Below are 22,151 nucleotides of genomic sequence, written 5' to 3' on the forward strand. Positions count from 1 at the left end.
CAGCAGCAAGAGGCAGGACTGAGACCCCGAGCGTGGCCAGTGAGGAAGGCTGCGGGGGGAGGAAGGGTGCTCGTTAACGAGCTCGAGCCCCAGGAAGGGCCATTCCTCCATACGTGTTAGTTGTTGGTGGGGGAAACTGAGGCAGCAGCCGGCTGGGGTAGGCGGTGCTGTGACTGGGTCCCAACGGCCTGCGTGAGTTTGATTTTTTGGAAGATGAAAAAAATCCTCCCTTGATTGCAAAAGGGGTGAGGGGCTGAAACCCCCAAGCTGCTGGAATAGGCTGGATCTGCCCCTAGCGCTCCCGGTGGGTGGGGAACCAGCCCTTTCCCATTGGGCAGCGCATTCCTGGCTGCCCTCCTGGCTAGCCCAGCCTGGTAAGTTTCTCCCATTGACCCTGGCTCTGTCCATGCAGCCCTGCCTGGCGTGCACGGTGCCGGGGCATTGGGGTGGCTCTGGCTGGGGTGGGAGCATCCTACCGCGGCTACCGTGGGCCCAGCGCTTGGCAGATGCCTGGGCCTGGTTCCAAAGCAGCCCAGGAGTTCTGCGGCGCTGACCCGCTCTGCAGGCTGGTGCTGGCTTCACTGATTTATTCCCCCATCCCCGCCCCTCAGCCTCATGTTGTGATACCAAATCCCGGTTACCAAGGAGCTTTTCTCTTGCGGGGATTAGACCAGCCCCTGGCTCAGGCCTGTGTGATCCTAAGAGACTCCAACCACCCCAACCCGGCTCTGAATAATCCCAGCCCAGCAACAAAGACTGGCTCAGAAGGGACTGGAGTGGGGGGATGGGGAGTGGGCTGGGCCCCAGGCGGGGGAAGGGAGGGGGCTGGAGGGACCCCCTGGTAAAACACCCTGAGCTGTTGGACCTGGCAGCACTGTGGGTAAATAGGCAGGCCTGGCTGTGGAGCAGCTGGGAGGCCGGTGTAGGGCGGAGAGAGACTCCCCGTATGCTGAAAAGGGAGTAATTTATTCTCCGTCCCTGAGGATCTCCAAGCACTTTGCAGCTTTAAGGGAGTCACACCGGGATGAGGGCTAGTTTTAGCCCCTTCTTAGAGTGGGGGAAGCTTTGACAGCAACAGTGGGAGCGACTCGGGCCAGGCTCACACATCAAGTCCACGAAAGAGCCGTGAACAGACCCCAGGGGTCCTGACACCGTCTTCTCACCAGCCGGCTGTGCTATGGGGCCCCACGTAGAACCCACGAGTCCTGGCTCGGTTCCCTGAATTCAGTTCTAGCCGGTCTCTGCTGTTCCTGGCCAGAGTCAGCGATAGAACCCAGGAGTCCTGGCTGCTGGTCCTGCCACCCTGGGCTAACCAGTAGGCCACGCTCCCAGGCCTGGCTGGAGCTGGAGTCCCGTGTTCTCGCCCACGCCCTCCTAAAATTGTGGGGTGTGTTTATTTCTCAGGGCACTTGATGCTAAACAGCCGCAGCAAGGCAATAAACCACAGCAGGGGAGACGCTTCCAAAAGCACCCAAGTGACTCAGGCGCCCCAGTCCAGTTTTTCAGACGTGGCCCGTACACTTTGGCGCTTAAATCCCATTGGCTTTTGAGGCGCTTTAGCTCCCTTAAGTCACTTGGAAATGTGACGTAGGCTCCAAAATTACTCGGGTGTTTTTCTGCTTTGTAAACCCTGCTCAGATGGACGCCCCCACTGCCCTGCCCCCAGCGAAGCAGCGCTAGAATAGACCCCCCCAACCTCTGGCCAAGTTACTGACATCCTCAAATCTTGAGTTAAACTTCACGTAAATTCACGTTACAGAGAACCATCATTTACACTAGTTTAAACCTGCAGGTGGCCTGTGCCCCGTGCTGCAGAGGCAGGCGGCAACCCCCGAAGGGTCTCTGCCAATCTGACCCAGGGGAAAAAATCCTTCCTGACCCCAAATCTGGCGCTCAGTTGGACCCTGAGCATACGGGCAAGACCTGCCAGCCAGGCAGCTGGGAAAGAATTCTCTGCAATAACTCAGAGCCCTGCCCAGCCAGTGTCCCATCGCCGGCCGGTGGGGATATTTGCTGCCAGCAGTCGCAGATTGGCTACGGGCCATCGTAGGCAGGCTCATCATCCCCTTCATAAACTTGTCACGCTTGAAGCTGGTTAGGTATTTTTGCCCTCCACTGCTCCCCTTGGGAGGCTGCTCCAGAACTTCGCTCCTCTGATAGGAACCTTCGGCTAATTTCAAGACTAAATGTGTTGATGGCCAGTTTATATCCATTGGTTCTTCTGTCCATATTGGCACGTAACTTAAATCACTCCTCCCCCTCCCTGGTATTTATCCCGCTGATGTATTTATAGAGAGCAATCAGATCTCCCCTCGGCCTTCGTTTGGTCGGGCTAAACAAGGCAAACTCTTTGCGTCTCCTCTCACAAGGCAGGTTTGCCATTCCTCAGAGCATCCTAGCAGCCCTTCTCTGCGCCTCCGCCAGTCTGAATTCATCTTTCTTAACCATGGGAGACCAGAACTGCGCACAGCATTCCAGATGGGCTCGGCTGTGCTGAGAGCTAAAGGCACGCTGTCGCTCACTGTTATTTTTTAACAAGGGTTTTCACACCGGAGCACTTGGGCAGGTGTGTTTGGGATCCAGTTGCCTTTGATGGGTCACTTCCCTGCCAGGGGGAAACGGACTCATTCTGGGGCTGCGTGCAGACTGTCTGGGCTGGAGGGGTTTGCAAACAAGCCCCGATGCTCAGAGCTGCTTGCGTCTAACTCCTAGGCATGCTGGCCCTTTCTACATGGCTGCTTAGAGAGAGCTGCCTCCAGAAGGAAGGCCCAGTGGTTAGGAGCTACCCTAGGAGACCCGGGTTTAATTCCTGGTTCTCCCCCTGGCCGTGTGAGCAGATGTTTTTCTGGCCTAGCTCCTCAAAGGTATTTGGGTGCCTCACTTCCTTTGAAATCGGTAGAATTTAGAAGCCTCAATTTGAGGCTTGGGGCGTCAGGTCGCACGTGAGGAGCTGGTGCTGAATCCCCGCAGAGCAAAACGACTTGGGGCTCTTCTGTGGGCGGGCTGGGAAGGCATTTTATTTCGTTAGCACCACCGTTTCCGGGGAACAATCCCGCCTGCCCCGAACTGCTGCTCTCGCCAGGGGCGAACTCTCCACGGGGCAGCGACAGGCCGGGTCGGGGGACGTGCCTGAGACCGGCACAGGGCAAGAGCTGCTGGATTCGCTCTCGCCTCTTGGGGCTTCTAGCCCGACTCTCCGCTGCGGGATGGCAACCAGGTCTTTGCAGGAGGCAGTGACCAGCGGGGAGGGTCCCCTCAGCCAGGGGAGGTTAGATCAGTGAGCTGCAGCGTCAGGCTCCCCCCGCCTCCCACTGCCCTGCTCATGGGCATTGGTCTTGATGCAGAAGGACCCTGGGGGCGGGTTCAGTGTGGAAGACCTCTGAGCTGTTGGCAAGGGGGCCCGGTCAGTACCAGCAGTGCTGGTGGGTTTGAGTGACGAGGGCATGTGTTCTCCTGGGAACCGGGCTGAGACCCAGAGCTGCCACCCAGCAGGCAGCGGATGGGACCAGCTGTGAGCTCCCCAGTGTCTGGGGGGAGGCTCCGTGTGCTCTCTCCGGGCGGAGCGGGAGGTGTCCCCCTAAGGGGAACCTTCTGGGGCTGCAGAGCTTTGGGCGTTACTCCTAGCGCTAGAGTGCCTGGCGCGCCTCCTACCCTGCCAGCCCCTGGGCTGTCTGCGGCGCTCCCCCATGGGGGCAGGAGGGGGGCAGCTGGCGGCGGTCAGGGGCGGTGGCTGTCGCCTGACGCTGCGCGGCTGGAAGAGGATTTGAACACGACGTCCTTCTGCTCCCGGATCCTCTTCGCTCTGGCTCGGGAAGGAGAGACAAGCAGAAATGGTAGGGTTACCCCCAAATCCCATTCACACCCGCTGGGCCTCTGGCCTGGGGTCTTTGCCAGGCGCTGCCCTGCGCTGCTGACAGAGGCTGGTGGAGCCTGGCTGGCGTCTGGAAGCTACAGGTGTTTAAAGGGCTCTGCCTTTAGCAGCTCCAGCCCCCTCCTCTCCCCACAGCCCGACCCCCGGGTGGTGCAGGGGAGCTGAGACAGCATAGCCAGGGACAGGGCTAACACGGGCCTCAGGCAGGGAGGGGGCAGCCCCTGGCGTCCACACCCCCCCCCCCACTCACCGCGCTCGCTTCACCACAAAGTAGAAGGTGAGGAAGATGCTGAGGCAGACGAAGAGGGTCCCAAAAACGATGGCGACGATTTCACCTGCCCGAGGAAGGAAAGCGGAGGGTGAGGGCTGCCCTCGGGGATGGGGCGACCCGGGGCAGAGGTGGTGTGATCCCAGTCATTCCCGCTGACAGCCCACGCCGGGGGTTTCCAGCTGCTCTTCCCTGCTGCCCAAGGCTTTGGCCAGCCCGACACCCGAGAGTCACTGTTCCCCGCTGCCAAGGAGCATCCGGTGTGCCCTGCTGGAGCCGGTGTTGGCAGTGCACCCTATCACTTTAAGAAAAAGGCGTGGGGGGGGGTATGTGGAGAGGGGCCTTCCAGGTCCTGCTGGCAGCAGCAGTCGGAGTCAGTCCGGAAGGAGCCGGTTTAAAATGAGGTGGGGTGAGTCGTGCCTCAAGGAGCAGCCTGCTTGCTCTCTCTCTGTTTTTGGGTTCTTGCTCGTTATCCAAAGTCTCAGTGGATATGTCGTGAACGTAACACCATGGGCCCCTCCCAGCCCCACTATGCATAGCAGAGAGGACCTTACCTGCAGAGTAGGCTGAGGGACCTGCAAGAGAAGAGACAGGCAGATGTTGAGGATCTCTAAGGCCCTGGACAGGCTCAGGCCCTTAGGTAGATTGTGACAAACACATGGCGTCCTGGTACCTCCCAGCTGTCATTCTGCTGCCACAGCCTGGTGGCCGTGGGGCTGGAACTCAGACCCTCCTGCTCCAAAAGTCCAGCCCCACTGTCTCTATGGGATAGTCCCCATTCACTGTGTGTGGTACAGGGCTCATGACACACAGGCGAGCAATTCTAACTCCTTCCAGCAGAGGGCAGCGGTGCCACACAGCCAGTTCATTAGTGTGTTCCCCAGTGGGGCATGGTCTATTTGAATGATTCCAGCCATGGAGATGCCAGGAAGATAGAAGCCCTGATGCTACCACCAGCCTTTTGACTCCAGGGTCAGAGCCCTGCGTGTGTGGAGCTGGATTCTACCTGGATGTAACTTGAGACATTGCTCCATAGACTGGTTGTTGCATTTTGGCTGGGGGTGGCTGGCAGCCGAAGCATTAATGAGAGGATGACGTCCTGTGGAGAGAAACAGGAGTCAGCTCCTCCTGACCGGCTGAAATCTAAGGGGGGGAGGGCCCGTTCTCCCCTCATTGGATCCTGCACACACACACACACACACACACACACCCTAGTGCCGTCTGGGCCCAAAGCACTCACCCACAGGGAAGGAGGAGAACACCAGCCTTTCATGCAGCAGTTGAGGGGCTCGGTAATTGTCCGCCAGGGGCACGGGCGAGGAATTCTCAGCCTTGGTGGAGTACAGCCCCCCCTGCAGCCTCTCCAGCTGGAAGAGAAGGGAGCTGTGAGGCGATGTCCCCCCCAAGTCCTGGGGTTCCTCCCCTCCCCCCACACACAGCATGATGAGATGTCCCCGCCCCATGGCCTGGGACCACCTTCCACCCTCTCCACAGCTCAGTGAGGCGACAATCGCAACCCCCTTAGCCCTGGCGCCTGGGGGGTCCTGCCCCCTCCCCCCGGCATGTGAAAGGTGAGTGTTAACAGGGCAGATGTTTAAAAGAAAACCCAAGCCGACCACCCCCTCCCCCCGGAGCGCCCTGCCCCAAACACCAGCGGGTACCTGGGAGGCGGAAATCTGCACCCGCTGGTGGAAGACGGTCCAGAGCACGCTTTCGAAACAGGGCGGCGTGGTCAGGGAGCCGTTATAGCGGAAATAGCGGCCCAGCTGCCTGGGAAGCAACTCACGAACGTTGAACGGCGGGATGGAGACTTTCTGCCCTGCGGGGGTGCCGGAGGAGACAGCGTTAGGGACGCAAATTCTCCCGGCCTGATTTTTTGCAGAGGAGCCGATGTGACGTATGGAGCCTGTTGGGTCTGGCCATGAATTGGCCCGGAGCCATCATCTGCTCTCAACCACGTTTCAGCCGGTTGGGATTCTCCCCCCTCCCCCCTGCAGGCACTTGGACCAGGTGTCAATGGCCTCCAGACAGAGAACGAGGTCTCTTTTGCTGGCCACCGAAGTCACCAGGCGTCACGTCTGCTTCCCGACTGGGGGCCTAGACCGTCGGGTAGTTTTGGATGCAGATCCCAGTTCTCGCCCTCCCTCGCGGGCCCACGTAAATAGGAGCATCCCAATCAGCACCAAGAGTGAATGAGGAGGGGCGCTTCCATGCCACCCAGTTGCATTCGCTGCTTTCATCCCCAGCTCCTTCTCTGCAGCACTAGCCCAGACCTCACATCTCAGGGCATAAAGCAGCAGCCATGCCTGAGTGCTGAGAACGTCCTGTGTCGGCTCACAGACATCAGAGCTGGAGAACTCCCACCAGATAGATCCCACCAGGCCCGTGAGGTTGGATTGTTCCCTGTGGGGATGGGGGTAGACAGACCCCGCGCTGGCTGGGGAAGGGTTAATGAGAGGCTGTGGGCTCAATCAGCCCCACCTGTTACACCTGGGAGAGGGGTCAAGCCTGGAGGGCGGGGTTAGAAGAGGCAATACCCAGCCCAGAAAGGCTGACTAGAGCAGTGTCTCTTGTGCTAGCCCCTTGAAAGAAGGTCTGGCTGGGACCCAGGGGTTGTTAGACACCGGATCCTCCCCAGCGACAGGTAGGCCTGGCAGGCGACTGTCACGTGTGCTTTGTTCCCTATGACTGTTGTATTTTCCTTGTGGGATCTGCAGAGGGGAGCCCCCGGGATGCTCTAGGGGCAGGGGTTATGCAGAGATCTTCCAGGGAGTACATCAACTCATCTAGATATTTGCCTGGTTTTACAACAGGCTGCATAAAAAGCCCTAGCAAAGTCAGTACAAACTAAACAAATCATTGTCTGTATGAGATTTTATACTGCTCTGTGCTGAAATGTAAGTACAATATTTATATTCCAATTGATTGATTTTTATAACGGTATGGTTAAAATGAGCACTTTTTCAGTAATAGTGCGCTGTGACACTTTTTTTTTATTGTTATGTCTGACCTTGTAAGCAAGTAGTTTTTAAGTGAGGTGAAACATGCGAGTCCGCAGGACAGCTCAGATTCCTGAAAGAGGCACAGTAGTTGTGAAAGATTGAGAGCCACTGGCCAAGATGATCCGATGAGCCTTTCTGGCCATAAAATCTGTGAGTCTGTGCCACCATCTAAAGCAGGGGTGTCAAACTCACTTCCTATGGCGGGCCAGATTGTAATTAAATGTAATTCAAGTGGGCCATACCCTCGTCCTACCCTGCGGCGATAGCTCACGGCGTCTTACCCTCTGCCAAGAAATCTCACAGCGTCCTACCCTTTGGTGGCAGCCGCCAGGGGCTGGACCAAAATCGTGGGCCGTATCCAGCCGTCAGGGGCCGGACCAAAAAGGATCGTGGGCCACATCTAGCGCATGTTTGACACCTCTGAGCTAAAGACTGTCTTCTCACTGCTAGGCATCTACCACAAACTGTCCTTTGCTCAGTCTCCTCTCAGCATCTTTGCCCCTTCGCGCACCCCCCTGCCCCAAACAATTCCTCTCCCCTGTACTGCGGCCAGGCCCCGCCACCCGCCTGGGAACTGAGGGCCTCACCTGCGTACTGGATGTTCTTCAGCTGGTTGAGGATGTTGTCGTAGGCGGGGTTGGCCACGTCACCGACCTGACAGAGGGAACGGAGACCAAGAGGCTTCCGGTTAGCTCTGAACCCAGCCTTCCCCTGGAGGAAAGCTCACCAGAGAAGCAGAAGCCGGGTGGCTTAGTTATATGGCTGGTTGAGTTGGGCTTTGCCCCTGTTGGGGGTTCTTGGGAACCCCCTCATCACACGGTGGCATCCGAGCACCTTCCAGTCCTGCGTTGAGCCATGTGACGCACATCTGACCCCTGGGGTTCTTTTTCTCGCGTGCTCTTTCCGGGGGAGAAGCGTGTGTGAGTGGAATGGTTTGTTTTGGTAGGGTTGCTTTTTTTTTTTAAATGCTCAACACTGGCTGTTCCGCGCCTCCGTTAAGGCAGGTCGGAGGAGCACACTCTGCCCTTGGAGCAGGGGCTGGAGAGGGTGGTGATGGGCTGCAGTCTCCAGGGGAGTTTGTTCCGCAGTCTGGGGACCGGCCCCCAAGAAAGCTCAGCTGCCTCCTGCACAAGCTTTATCTTCACTCAGACATCAGCTGGCCGGTCAGAGATGGAGCAGGAAGGGTCCCTGACTGGCTCAGCCCTTGAGAAGACATGGACAAGGGAACTGCCAGGGAGGGGCTGGCATTTCTCAAGGCAGGGCCTTTCCCATCTGCCTTGAGGGGCTTTGTTGGCCTTTGAGAGGGGACCAGCTCATCTCCTAGCTTTCCAGCCATCCATCCAGGTCCTTCCATAGCATTATGAGGGCTATGGGAGCTCCCAGCCTCTGTGCTACCTTGGGGCATGCTGGGGAGTGGGTAGCTGGGCTTTCTCCTGGGGTGAAATTCACCTGTGCACAGAGAGCCAGCATGAGACTAGGCTGCACCTTCTTCAGGCCTCACCATCAATCCCAAACCTGACCCAAGGACAGATGCTTTTGCACAAGAGGGGGTTAAGCCTGTGGAACTCCTTGCCACAGGACGGCAGTGAGGCAGGGATTCAGAAAGGGACGGTTTATCTGGAGAGCAGGAACACGCGGAGTGAGACTAGCTAATGCAAGTAGGGAATTCAGGGCTTGGGCCGGTTGCTAACGCTCAGAGACGGGATGAGATCTTTATGGGGGTGGGTTACCCCAGAAGTGGCCACTAGGGGGTTTCTTGCACCTTCCTCTGAAGCTGCAGATCTGGTCTGGCAATGCCTCTGTTCTGCTTAGCGCCCTCTCTCTACCCAGGAGGGAACTGCACCCCTGGCGAGCAGGTGGCTCTGCTCAGAGGCTCCCCTTCTCTTCTCCCCCCACCTCCCGGTCTGTTCTCAGGCTGGCTGCCTCAGCAGGTCACCGGTGGGTCGGGACGGGGAGGCGTGGCTGGCCTTAGCTGCAGCGAGCTCACCTCGATGAAGATGCCCAGCACGGCCAGGCCGTCCGCCTGCCGCTTGGCCTCAGTGATGTTGGCGTAGCTGTCCGCGTTGTAATGCACAACGTGCAGCTGCAGGGAGAGGGGGAAAGAGGGTGAGAAGGGCCCCTTAAAGGCACAGTCTCTCTGGGCGGTGACATGGCCCTTTCTCCCCCCCCCAGCCATTAGCGAATGTATCCACGCACCATCTGCTTGTGCGGGGACAGGCTCCGGGAAGGGAAGTGACTTGCCTAAGGTTGTCTGAGGGGGGCAGTGGCAGAGCTGGAAATACAGCCCAGGCCTCCCAAGCTTAGCCCAGTGTTCTGCCCACGCCTGAGTGCTGGTGGCTCCCGGGGGGGGGGCAGAATGGGGCTTTTCTTCTCCTCCCCCGTCGGCTCCTCTAATCCCCCAGCCCCAAATCGGCATTTCCAGGTATGGTCTCCCCCTCCACGGCTCTGACTGGCAACCTAGCGGGGTGGGGATTATCCACCAGATGGTGCCGGCATGGAGGAAGTAACTGAACCCTCCTCCAGCCCCAGTTTAAACCCTTTGGCTTTAGGGGAGACCTCAGGGCCATTTGAAAATGTGGAAGGGGCTGCAGAGGGAAACCGGCCCTGGTGACCCCATAGACTTCAGTGGAGCTGCACCAGCGGTAGCTCTGGCCCCAATCATCTGGCCGATCTGGCTAAGATGGGAGAGGATACGTGTTCCACAGATGCTAGTGGCAATGAGATAACTGCCCCATCCCTCCGGCCCAGGTTGGGGCCAGCCTGCCCCCTTCCCTCCCCGGCAACCCTGGGGCAGGAGCACACTCACTTCTGCAGGGAAAGACTCCCCATTCACCAGATGCTCCGACCCGCCGGCATGGCCCCTGCTGCCCCAGTGGAAGTGCAGCTGGACGGCCACGTAGGTCTGCGGAAGTCCCCGGAGGAACATGGTCTGGGGCAGGGACATCTGCACTGTGGGGACAGACGAGGGGATGTTAGTGCCCGCCACGGAGTCTCCCAGCCCCAGGTCTCCGGCCGGGTGGGGAGCAGAGACGGGGCCGTTCTGGGAATGCTAGAGGCTGGGGTGCAGGGAAAGGCGTCTTATCACCGGCGCAGGCCTTTGGGAGCGGGGCGAGAGCTGGGAGTCTCCGGAGAGGCTCCGCTCACACATCCCGTGTTGCTAACCTCCAGCGTTCAACCAGGCCGACTCCTGGCCCCAGGGCAGCAGGAGATGTGACCAAAAGAATCAGGGGCAGGGTCTCTTCCTGACTGCTGGTTCCCCGGGAGCACTCAGGCCGGGTTTTCAGGCTGTTCTCCCCGGATCGCGTTGTGGGCTAGAAACTATTCACCAAAGCAGAGAGGCTGGCGTATCACCCTACCTCCGACACGGAGCATCACCAGACTTGCCACACATGTACGAGTGCCGGCAACGCTGTGACGTTCCTTTCACACCCCGACTCCCTGAACCGCTGCGCCGCAGAGACACAAACATCTCTTTCCCCCCTCCCCCCCACACACACACTCCACTTTCCCCACACACTCCACAAAAATACACAAGCCTCCCCACACTCGCATTACACACACACACCCGTCAGTGAGACACCCCTCTCCACACAAACACACTGTCACACAAGCACATCTCCCTGCCTTGGGCCCACTCCACACAAACACATGTCCCACACACACACCTCTCTGTGCACACCTGTCTCACACTCCCCTTCCTATACACACATGACAAACACCCTGTCTCACAGACAACCCCACAGACACACACTCATCTTTTCCCACACACACCCGATCACACCTGCACACAGACACACACCCCCTCCAGTGCACCACCTCTCTGACTCGCCCCTGCTCCAGGCTGGGGGGTGATGCGCTGGGCTGGGAGGGACTGAGCGGTGGGGCTGGGAGACCCTGCCGTGGCCCCGGGGGCACTGATTTGGGGTCCTTTTTCTCCAGAGCGCTGTCTCTCTCCCCACTGCTCAGGGCCTGGGGGTGTTTGCCACATGTTAGGACTGGGACTGGCTGGCGTGTGGGGCAAAACCCTCACCCGGCACTTCCAGGCCTCAGTCCCTCCTGCCCCTGGAGCCCCAGTGAGAGACTTTCCCAGGGGGGCAGGAGGTATCCATGACTTCCCCCCACATGGCATTGTCCGTGGGACCCCAACATGGCTGACCGCTCCCCGGCGCCATAGCAACGGGGCGATGGCTGACCGCTCCCCGGCGCCATGCAGGAAGCTGGGGGGCATAGCCCAGCAGTGGGGCACTGACTGCGTTTCCTAGTGAGATTTAACAGGACAGTAGCTGCCGAAAGAGGGGGTAGGGAGAGGCTGCTGCAGCGGCGGGCATGGCAGAGGAGGAAGCTCTCACACCAGCAGTGGGGAGAGGGACGGGAAAGGCCCGTGACGGGAAGGGGCGGGACAGGCCTGGGGCGGCACAGAGGAGGAGACAGTTGCCCCGAGAAGTGAGATTGTGCCGAGGGGCGCAGAGAAGGCCCGGACGATGCTCTCAAGGCCCCTGGGGAGAAACAGGAGGGTCCCAGCCTGCCGGGGGATGCCCCTCCATCCCTGGGATAACTCCCGCCCCAGCCCGACCGCAGCCTCACCTGTGTGGCCGTTGTTGAGGAGAGTGAAGGCCCCGTCCCCAGGGCTCTGGTATCCCTGGGGCTCAACAGGCGGCAGGGCTGGGTCGTGCTGCACGGACTTGGTCTGGATGTCGATGGGGGACTGGGCCTGCCGGCTGCAGTCCGGGTAGCTGTCTGACCAGTGCTCCTTGCCATGGGGGCCTGAAAACAGGGAATGCAGGGGGTCAAGTCCCTTGCGGGGGGGGGGTTCGTGGGCCAGTTCTGGCGCCGGCAGAGCAATTTCCCACCCTCGGTACAACGCATCGTATACGTCTCTGTCCCTGGCAACGCGCAGCATTTCAGCAGCACCTCCTGGCTGGGGATCTCAGGGTCCAGCCCCCCGGGAGCTGCAGCTGGAAGGGACAATCCCTGGCCACTGAACCCAGGAGTCCTGGCTCCCATTTTCCTGCCACTGGAGCACACCAGCTCACCTGCACAGTGCCCGGCTTTTTACAGCTGTGCCTCACTTCACTTGTGCAAGGACCTTTCCTAAGACAGGAGAAAGGCTGGCCTTCCGGCTGGGCACTGGGACTTAGGCAATGTGGGTTCAAGTCCTGACTGTCACCGAGTGTAAAGGGGAGGGGATGATGCTTTCCGATGGGGGCGGCGATGAGGATCCATTTGTAAATGCTCAGCAAGCGCTTGGACAGGAAACAGATAAAACCCTCAGTAGAGAAAAGCGACAGCCCGAGTTTCTAAACACTGTTCGGAGTTAGATGTGAAGCTCTTTGGCTCCTCTTTTGTTTGGCACCAAGACCATTTCTAGGGCTGCGTCAATCACCATAATCCGCTTTGTCTGGCTGCATTTTTTCCGGCTGGGCCAGGTTTTCCTAGGAGCTCAGGAGCGGAATTGCCAGACCGCTCGGCATCCTCCATTGACGACGGACATCCAAGAGCTTCAGCGCCCGGTGGCTCCCACCGAGACACACACGGCTGGGTTTTCAAAGACCTCAACAGCTGATAAGCATCCTCGTTGTGGGTGCTAAGCACTTAGACTCCGTTATCTACAAGGGGAGTTAAGCACCTAAAAACCTTTAAGGAGTTGGATGCTAGACCCCTGGTTAGACGTTCTCTTTCTGTTCGGGAAGATACAGTGAGGGAGGCTATGATCTAAATCCAAATAACCCTGCATAAGTAGTTATAATGACGCCTGTCACTTTCTAGGCCATGCCTAACTTTCACTTTGCCCTTGACTGTCCCCATCTGGCAGGGCTGGAACCAGGCTAATTATGCCTCTTTTTAAAAGACCACTCTTCCTCGCCCAGGCCGCTCAAAGGCAAATCGGGTTTTCTCTGGTGTTTGTCTGAATGAGGAGGCTTTTGTATTAAGGACCCAGCTTGGGAAGGGAGGCCAGAGCTCTCCAGTCATTTGCATCTGAATATAATCTCTGCTATGGTAATTAGTTTGCTGGAAACATTTTCCAACTGGGGAAGCACAGATAAAGCTGTTTGCTTTTCCTGCCGCTGAACAATTGTTCTTCCACTGGCCCCAGACCTGAAGTTACCGAGGAAAACAAAGAACCTCCCAATCAGATATACACACAAAATACAGCCATGGTGTTCCATCTGGCTGCTGCTAGGAGCTCCCAGAAGCCTCTGGGCCTACGGTGCCTGACGTCAGTGCCGGCTACATGAAACATGCACGGGTGTCTCATAGGTGGCTTGGGTCTGCTGGGGTAAATGGGCTGGGATCAGCTTGCCTGTTCAGCCAAAGTCCCCCTGCTGAGGTAAGAGCAGGCACCGATCTGTGATTCACCCCCATGCTTGAAATCAAAGGAAACTATTGTACTTGCTAACAGCTGAGTTGGCTTTTTTTCCTGCCCTTCTCCGTGGGTGTCTCTGCCCCCTTCTCTCTCTGGGCTTAGCCGTGTTACAGAGCCTGCCCTGGTGTCACCGACCGCTTTAAAATCCATCTCGTTAAACCCCTCCTGGAGATGCCCTGAAACCCATTTCAGCCGAGCCTAGAGTGATGGCTGGGACTGCAGTGAGCGAAGTCGCTGTAAGGGTGTCCGGGCGGGGGCTTTGCAGCAGTGCAAATAAATGGATGGAGTTCCAGCAGGGCAAGGAACCTGCATGTGGGCCTGTCCCCATCCGGGTCCGTGGCCTTGCCCCCACCTCTCTTGCGCACACACAGGGCCCGGCTGAAGTGGAAGGGAGTTTTCCCAGGATTTTACCCACTCTACAGGCTGAGTCAAAATCAGTCCTGGAGCTTCTGTGGGGCCCGGCTGGCTCCCTCTTCCCCCCTGCCCAATCCCAACGTTCTCCCTGTGCAGGAGAGCACCCTGGCCTTTGGGAGGGGGGAGATATCCAAGCAAACTGTTTTGGTGACGCTGGGGGGCATTATTTAGCCAGAATCTAATGAGACTTCAGAGCAGGCAGGATTTCTGGCCTGGGCCCATCTTCTGTATTAGGGAGGGCCTGATCCAGAGATCCTCAGTGAGACCCTTTCCTTTGGGTCATGCTCTCCAGGGAAGGATGCCCTGAAGCAGGGTGAGCATCCCGGCACACGTGGGACCCTGATCCCACTATGGTACTTACAGGGCCCCCATCTCTGGAGTATCTGAGCACCTCTCAATCTCTAATGTATTCATCCCTTGGAGGCAGGACAGGGCAACTATCCTTATGGTACAGATGGGGAAACTGAGGCAGAGAGAGACTCAGGTCCGCAGAGGAATTTAGGCACCTAATTGATTTCATGGGGAGGCAGGCACCCTAAATATCTCCCAAACCCCTGAATCTCAGGCCCCTGCTTTTGCCACTACACTGTACTCTCCTCCCAGGGCTGGGGACAGGACCCACTTCTCCCCTGTCAGGTTATAAGTAGCACCCCTGACACTCACTCTGGGTCTGGGGAAAAAGTGTGGTTTATTGGTTAGAGCAGAGGCTGGGAGTCAGGACGCCTGGGTTCTAGTCTCTGCTCAGGGAGGGAGTGGCGGTTACTGGTCAGCACAGAGATTGGGAGTCAGGATTCCTGGGTTTTCAATTGTAATGGGAATGAGGTACCATAATGCCTTTGAGGGCCTGGACCAAATGATGTTCCCAAAGCTCCTGTAAGGACTCACCCCCACCTCTCCCCCATGGTAGGCAAGGGTTCTAACCACTGGGCCACCCATCCTATCTCATTGTAACACCCCAAGGAGCCCCGTCCAGCCCAGCTGCCCTACCACTCCAGGCTAGCACACTCACAAAGTCGCCCTGGGGCCCTGGTATGAATCAGGGGGGTTGTTTCCAGCTAATTTTCTGTTCCTACCAATCAGAAGCAGCCTGTAAAACAGTAACTCTCTTCCCACCTAATGCCAGGCAGGCCCCGAGCACGGGTTCAAACGAGTTCCTGCCGCCCTTTCCAGGTCCCTGCACAATGCTGTACTTTCAATGCCCGAGCTTGGGTGAGGATTACGTCTGACCCCTGTGCAATAGGATCAGCTGTGCCCGGCTGGCGCTGGGCTGCACTTTTGGATAGGTGCTGGCTCTGTGCTAATTGGATTTGTTAGGCTTGCAACATTTATCTGGAGATCTGGATGGTGGCTCTAGCATTGTTACATAAGGGCCCCGGGAACACAATGGGGCCATTCTAGCATGTGGCTGGCCGGGGGAGACTCCAGGAGGCCCAACACTCCCGCAAAGCCAGGGGGCGAGGGCTATAGCGTGAGGTAGGGACTGGGGTGTGGAGGTTCAGTGGTTAGAGCAGGGGACTGGGAGTCAGGACCCCTGGGGACCTGTCCTGCTGTGGAGATGAATCCCTCTCCTGCTGTAAATACCAGGCCACGCTCCCTTCTAAAGTCTGGGATAGAGAGCAGGAGCTCTGAGTCTCTGTGCACAAACTCTAACCACCAGACCTGATCCCCCTCCCAGGGCTGGGGACAGAACCCAGGAGTCCTGAAGCCCAGGCTTCCCTGCTCTCATCCTCCCCTCCCCTTCCCAAAGCTGGGAACAAAACCAAGGAATCCTGACTCCCTGCCACGCTGCTCTAACCACTAGTCCTTTCAGAACTGGGGACAGAACCCAGGAGTTCAGTTCTCCCTCTGCAGGATATGAGGTCAGTAGGAATCAGACCGCTGGGATCTGTTCCTAGCTCTGGGAAATGGTGAGGCCTATTGGTTAGAGCAGGGTCTAGGAGCCAGGACTCCTGGGTTCTATGTTCAGCTATGGGAGAGGAGTGGTGTCCAGTGGTTAGAGCTGGGGCCAGCAAGCCATGACATGAGTCCTAGTCTCCGCTCTGGACGAGAGTAGTGTATAGTGGTTAGAAGAGGAGGCTGGGAGCAAGGACCCTTGGGTTACATTCCCAGGTCCGCCACTAAGTCATTCCCTTTCCCCCTGTGTAAATGAGGGTGAGGTGTGGCCGCTGCACGGGGTGCTGGGTTTAATCCCTGAGGCTTTGCAAAGCCCCCAGAGCTCCAGGGCTGGAAAGGACCCAGGACGGGCCAAGAGCCGCTCTACAGTGCCTGGTCATTCAGGGGGCCTCCTCGGTCTGGGGCTCTCCGGAGCAGACAGTGTCTGTGGGAGATGCCCAGCTCTGTCTGTACCAGGCTGGCAGCGGCTGGAGCTGCTGCGCAGAGAGTGCACTCAACCCCCAGGAGGAGGAGGGACAACTTAGGTCACCATCCAGTGCCCCCTGCTAGCCAGCACGGGCGAGGCGTTGGCAGGAAGGCCGGGTGTCCTGCCCCGCTAAGCTAGCAAGAGGGAACTGGGGCCTGGCAGAGAAGGAACTCAATGTGGGGGGGAAAAAAACCAGGATAAAATCCTCTTCCAACTGTACCTGCATACGTCCAGTGGGAGCCTGCAAAGCAAGCGAACAAAAAATGCTTAGTCTGCATAATTAACCCTCGGTCAGCCTCAATATCCCCTGCCAGCAGTAAGCCTTAACACCATGGTGGAAATCCTCTGGGGTCTTTAAATCCCACCCCACATGCTTACTTCCTCTCACCCTTACCGCCTCACTCGGAAGCAGTCTCCTCCTTCACTCCCGTTCCTGAAGGAGAGGCCTTGCGGCTGTTAAAGAGCTGCTGTGTTCCGCCCCAGAAGTGGCTGCATGTCCACATGGGGGAAATGGCTCCTGCAAAGAGCTTTGGGATCAGACGTCTTGCGCCCACGTCCGCTGAAGTCAGAAGCGAGTGGCTTTCAATGGGGCGATGGAGCAGACCCTGTTGTTGCCCAGGGTTTCTTCTCCTTTTCTCTTTGAAGTTCCCTGCCTTGCTTAACTGCTCCTGTAATAGCAGCCTGGAAAGAGGTCACCCTGCTCCCAGTGCGGTAGGCGCAAACAGTCAAACTCTGGCGAGCACGTTAGGCCCTGCTGGTGTAACGGCTGCCGGTTTTGGCCACCACGTTGGGGACTGAGCGGGGCATCTATGGAGCTAAGAGCCTGAGCTGTTACAGGTTGAACTAACAAATCCCAGCCTTTCGCAGCTGGGGCTATAATCAAGTCCTGGGTCCCAGCGAGGGCACTGTAACTCACTCACTCACCTACCTACACGTTACCCGTGGCTTCAGGCCCCTCTCTGAGCTGCTTTCTCCCACTAGCCCTAAAACTCTTGCACCAGAATGAAAAGAACACGGGCAGAAAAGGTGAAACTGAAGCCGGGGCTGGGTGAGATTTTAGCAGCTCTGTCTCGAAAGGGCAGCAAATCCCCATGGCAGAGACCTGAGCTCTGGTGAAGTTTCCCTGACCTGAGCTAAAATTAACCCCCCCGTCTCAGCAAACTCCTTTAGAAAGCTGTTTGGGGGCTGAGAGAACCGTGGGCTTCTTTGTGCTTAAACGTCCCCTCTCCCCCCCCGTACCTGGTATCCCATAACTGCCCGTCTTGGGAGCTCTGCACCTTTCTAGGAAGCTGCTTGTATTGGCTGCTGTCAGACAGAAGAGTGGACTTTATGGGGCTGATTCCATTTCCAATCCTCTCCTGCTGCTAACCAGGGACGGCTGGGCCCCTCTGCTGCCCAGGCAAACCACACGCGTATCATTGGGGTGAATCTTCACCTCCCGGACAGAGAACTCACCCAAAAATACCCACGTAAATTATAAAGGCAGTCACCAACTGGGAGGGCAGTTAGATCACCTGGTCTGACCTCCTGCATAAGCCAGGCCTGAGAACTCCTTACAGTTCCCCCGGCTTGAGTCCAATAACTTGTGTCTGACTCGAGCATCTTCCAGTGAGGCCTCTAGTTGTGCTATGAAGACCTCAAGGCTAGGAGAATCCACCACTTCCCTGGGCCCACCTTCACTGGCAAAAACATCTGCCCTGTTCTTAATTTGAATTGGTCTCACTTCAGCTTCCAGCCGCTGGTTCTTGGTCTGCATTTCTCTGCTACATTAAAGGTATCCAGTGTTTTCTCCCATTAAAGTACTTGTACACCCTAATCAAGTCACCTCTTGATTTTCTTTCTATACACTCAGCAGATTGAGGTGTTTAAGTCTCTCACTGTCAGACTTTTTTTTTTTTTCTCCCCAGCCCTCAAATTTTTGGGGTTGGTTGGTTTTGGTTTTTTGAGGCTGTTCTCTGCCCTCACTCCAATTTTTCAACACCCGTTCTAAAATGCGGCTCCCAGAACTGGACGTAACGTTCCAGCACCGGTCTCATCACGCAGTATAAAGCGGTACGATTGCCGCCCCTTCGGCCACCTTGACTCACGTGGCCTGGCTGATTTCAGTGGGGTCGCTTGAGGGGTAAGGCCCCATTTGGCTCAAATCAGAGTGGTTGCACCTGGCCTTGTGTTGGCATGTGAGCTGATAAGGTGACATTTCTTCAAGCAGTTAGCACGTTACAGCCCTTTCAGGCTCAGACGTTGACGTTCATATGCGTCTTTGACAGCGCTCAGGAGAGCAGCGGATATTGGAACACCTTGCTTGCTCTGGGACAAGAGGTGGGAATGCATTGCAACGCTATTACTTTTGCTTGTCGCGTCTCTTTTTGCTCGGGATGGGTTCAATTCTGCTCTTGTTTACGTGGGTGTAAATCCAGAGTAACGCTGCTGAAGATGGTGGAGCGACTCCAGATTTACACCAGGGTAATTTTAGAGCAGAATCTGGCCCAAGTTTTAAAGGCATCAAAGGAAACTAACAATACATCTCTGCTCTCTTAGGTGTTTTGCTTCTAATGTCAGAAAGAGCAGGATCGGGCCCTGTGTAGGTGGCATTTGCTTACCTTATTGCCACTGTTTTGCTACAGACCTCAGGACCATTTCACAGCACAAACGGAAGTTCCCAACACTTGTCTGAGACCAAAAAGTCAGGTCATTCGGGAAAGAGATTCCCAGTCCACTCCCAGCCTTGGGCTAATGAGACTGATTTGGGGCCTGATCCAAAGCCCAGGGCAATCAATGGGAATCTTTCCATTGACTTGCAGCAGGTTTTGGATCAGGCTCCAGATGAAAAGATTCCAGAGGAAACAGTGCAAATGGCAGACACAGTCACAGGACCCGGTCGTGGGGAATAGTCTTTGGGGAGTTACTTTTCATGCTAAAATCAGGCTTATTTAAAGGCCTGGTTGAAAATTGGAGTTTGATTAAATGAAAATTAATTGCAGATCGTGTCTGCTTTCCCTTAAAACTTTTTTGTATTTTTTTTTCTCAGAAAACTGAAAATATTTAGCCAAATCCCACTGTTTTGGTTTTGGTTTTCCTTCCCCCCGCTCTTTGGGCCAATTTTCAGCTGAAAATTTTTTCAATTAAAAGTCAAAATTTTCCATGAAAAAATCCCAAACATTTTCTGTCCAGCTCTACTTACTACCTGTTTTCATCAAGTCTGTTATTCTGCCTACCTGCCGCATCTGCCCAGGCGCTATTTTAGCTACTAATCACTGTTGATCAAAGAGTAGAATGCGTCTACCTGGCATCCCTTCTACTCTCCATGATGTAATCCCAGCAGTGAAAGGTCCTCAGGATCCAGAGACATTTAGATAAGACATTTCAGCCTTATTTTTACAAATAATATCTTAAAATCTTTACACCTGCGTAGCACCTGACGTTACCGTTCTTTACAGCCCCGCTTTGTTAAATAAATAATCCAGATTGCAGATTAAAAGGTGAATTGCGGAGCCTTGGAAATGACTATGTCACAGCAGTTTTGGATTCACACAACTTCCCTTTAGGGTCAGTTTTCTAAAGATGCCACCTTTTCAAGCATCAAAGAGCAACCCCCAACAGCCCAGAAATCCAGGTGAATTACAAGTGTGGTACAAATTCAACTATCCAAACCTCACTGACACCAAAAAGGGGCAGAATCCTGGATGTATATTAATTACAGTGAACATCCCCTTGCTCACGCAGAACTTCAGTCACCCATTTTACGCAACGTCCCCCGTGACATTCAGAACCTGATACTGATCACGGGCTCCAATCTGGCAAGTGTTGAAGACGTATCTCCCAATGAGTCCAGGATGCTCAGCTCCTTATCATGATAGGGGATGTGTCTGATGGAATACGGGAATACTATTTCCTAAAGGGCCTTGGGGTATATTTATAAATACGCTGCTGATATTTACATTTTCGGTGGCATTTTACCGATCACCAAATCAGGATTATATTTTTAAAGCACAATCAATGGGCTTCTGTAGCTTTCATGTAAGGCAATGGGAGTCAGGCACAACCACTGAAGGAGATTCCCAGCTGTTGACAACCAGCGAAGAAATACACAAAAAATAAGCTCAGAAATGCCCCTGCGAAATGCATTAGGATTAAGGGGAAGCTAAATTTTGCCTTTAAAGAGAGATGCTAAAGATTAGCAAAAGAACACTTTCTCTCAACACCTTCCAGGCTTAAATCCCTGCTCTGAAGTACACTTGCTTCGATTTAGCGCACAACTCAGTCGGACCCCAGTATAATGTCTTTGGAGCAGGGACCTGAGGGTTCGATCCTGTGCCCATAGATGTCAATAGGGCAGGATCAGGCCTTTCGGGAACAACTAGTAATCTAAGCCCTTTGCAGAAGTTCTGTGGGTACTTGTTAGTGGCGTTTGCTCAAGTCTGCGAGGGCTGGGAAGCATCACAAAGCATTCGGTGTACCGTTTGTTTAGGAAATTGGTTTCTAACGTGAACAAAAGAAAAGGCCGAGTGGCCCATGGGACTTGGACCAGTATCCCGCTGTGGACACAAGAAAGGAACAGAGTCCAGCACTTTCTGAGGTTTCCCAAAAAAAAATGCAGCTACCCAACCCCTCATCACAGCCAGCAGCCCAGAGCACCCAGAGCTGTGGAAAGGACGAGCTGAGCATGAAATCCATGTCTTTATAAGCGAGGCAACTTACCGTGGTTTGCAGCCAGGACGTGGGAAAAACCTTGCAGGAAGATCAAAGTGAGAAGCATCATCCGAGGCACAGAGTTGTGGCAGGTGATTTGTGGGGGAAAAAACAAAAAAAGCCGATTGTTTTTGGATAATAAATGTGCCCTAGAGAGGATCCCTCCCTTCTCTTCATCAGCTGGAGGGGACAGGCACAGAGAGCTGCCTCGCACCCCCCTAGTTCTGAAGGCTGGTGACCGACTGGATCTTCCCCCTACTCCCTCCACCTTCCACTTGACTTCAGAACACAGACCTCATGTTGCTCACAATTGCCATTCAGGCAGTGTGACAGGGGCGAGCAGTTTTTAAGGTGGCTCTGGGAGGCAACGCCAGTCCAGCCCTTGATGATGTTCTCAGCTCCTTAAATACTTTGTCCCAACAATGTTTGTGTTGTGGGACTTCACAGGAGGAATCTGGCTGGGCTCAGAGCCCGGGGCCGGCCAAATCAGTTCGCAAATTCATTTTCTTTCAGCTGGATTAAACACACACACACACACACACCCCCAAGAATTCAGTAGCAGATTTATAAAGGCACGAGAGGCACATTCAGCATTGTGAATAAAGTGGCCGCCGTGTAAAGGACCCAGAAGGATCTTTACAGAGCATCTTTCAACCACCACATTTTACAGCCGACAGGTTCAATTCTCCATTCTACAGCGCTCATGTCCTAGTGTCAGTGGTCACAGAGGGATGTAACCCTTCTGCCAGATAGTCGGCGGCAGCAGCAAGGGCCGGGTTCTATATCTAGGGGTCCCTGTCAATGATACCGCACCAAACTGGCTCGCGCCCCCAGCCAGTCACCTGGGAAATCACACGCTATCCCCTGGGCGCCCCAAAGGGCAATACTTCCCCTCTCGCAAGCACAGAGTCTGAGTGTAGAAAGTAAACCCTTTAATAACAGAAGGGAAGTAACACAGCACTGGTTTGGGAAACAGTGCAAACCGAATTCATGAACTCAATGAGCCAAACCCAGCCCAGAGTACTGGGGAGTCTCCTTCGCCTCTCCCTTCTCGGTTTCCCCTGCACTGACCAGTGGAGCTGCAATGCCCACCTCTTGGTTGGGGCTCAGCCAGTCCCCCTCTGCAGGCCCCTGCTGGATGCAGGCTTGACCAGGCCTCCTCCACTGCTGCTTCCTGCCACCTC

At 55.7% G+C, this 22,151-nt stretch overlaps 1 protein-coding gene and 1 long non-coding RNA gene across 3 annotated transcripts in view; one reads left to right on the plus strand and one right to left on the minus strand.

The window, feature by feature from the left end:
* Positions 1-3,321: 3,321 nt before the first annotated feature.
* On the minus strand, positions 3,322-21,214 carry CA14 (carbonic anhydrase 14). Its single transcript, XM_067569441.1, has 11 exons — positions 20,977-21,214; positions 16,499-16,519; positions 11,726-11,905; positions 9,948-10,090; positions 9,129-9,224; positions 7,729-7,795; positions 5,801-5,958; positions 5,380-5,506; positions 4,694-4,714; positions 4,122-4,206; positions 3,322-3,802 (listed from the first exon to the last, which is right to left on the minus strand). Exons 1-11 carry the CDS (start codon positions 21,035-21,037, stop codon positions 3,718-3,720), a joined length of 1,044 nt encoding a protein of 347 aa, XP_067425542.1. The 5' UTR covers positions 21,038-21,214; the 3' UTR covers positions 3,322-3,717.
* Positions 6,652-22,151, plus strand: part of LOC137167338 (uncharacterized) — a 31,037-nt gene continuing 15,537 nt past the window's right edge. Inside the window, exon 1 of one of the 2 annotated variants that reach the window (XR_010924094.1) lies at positions 6,652-6,783. This is a non-coding gene — a long non-coding RNA (uncharacterized lncRNA). The remainder of the gene's footprint in view (positions 6,784-22,151) is intronic. The other variant, XR_010924095.1, reaches the window with a different exon arrangement.

This window comes from Emydura macquarii, unplaced genomic scaffold, assembly GCF_026122565.2.
Source record: "Emydura macquarii macquarii isolate MOO-44397 ecotype Brisbane River unplaced genomic scaffold, CSIRO-AGI_Emac_v2 contig_2924, whole genome shotgun sequence".
NCBI lineage: Eukaryota > Metazoa > Chordata > Testudines > Chelidae > Emydura > Emydura macquarii.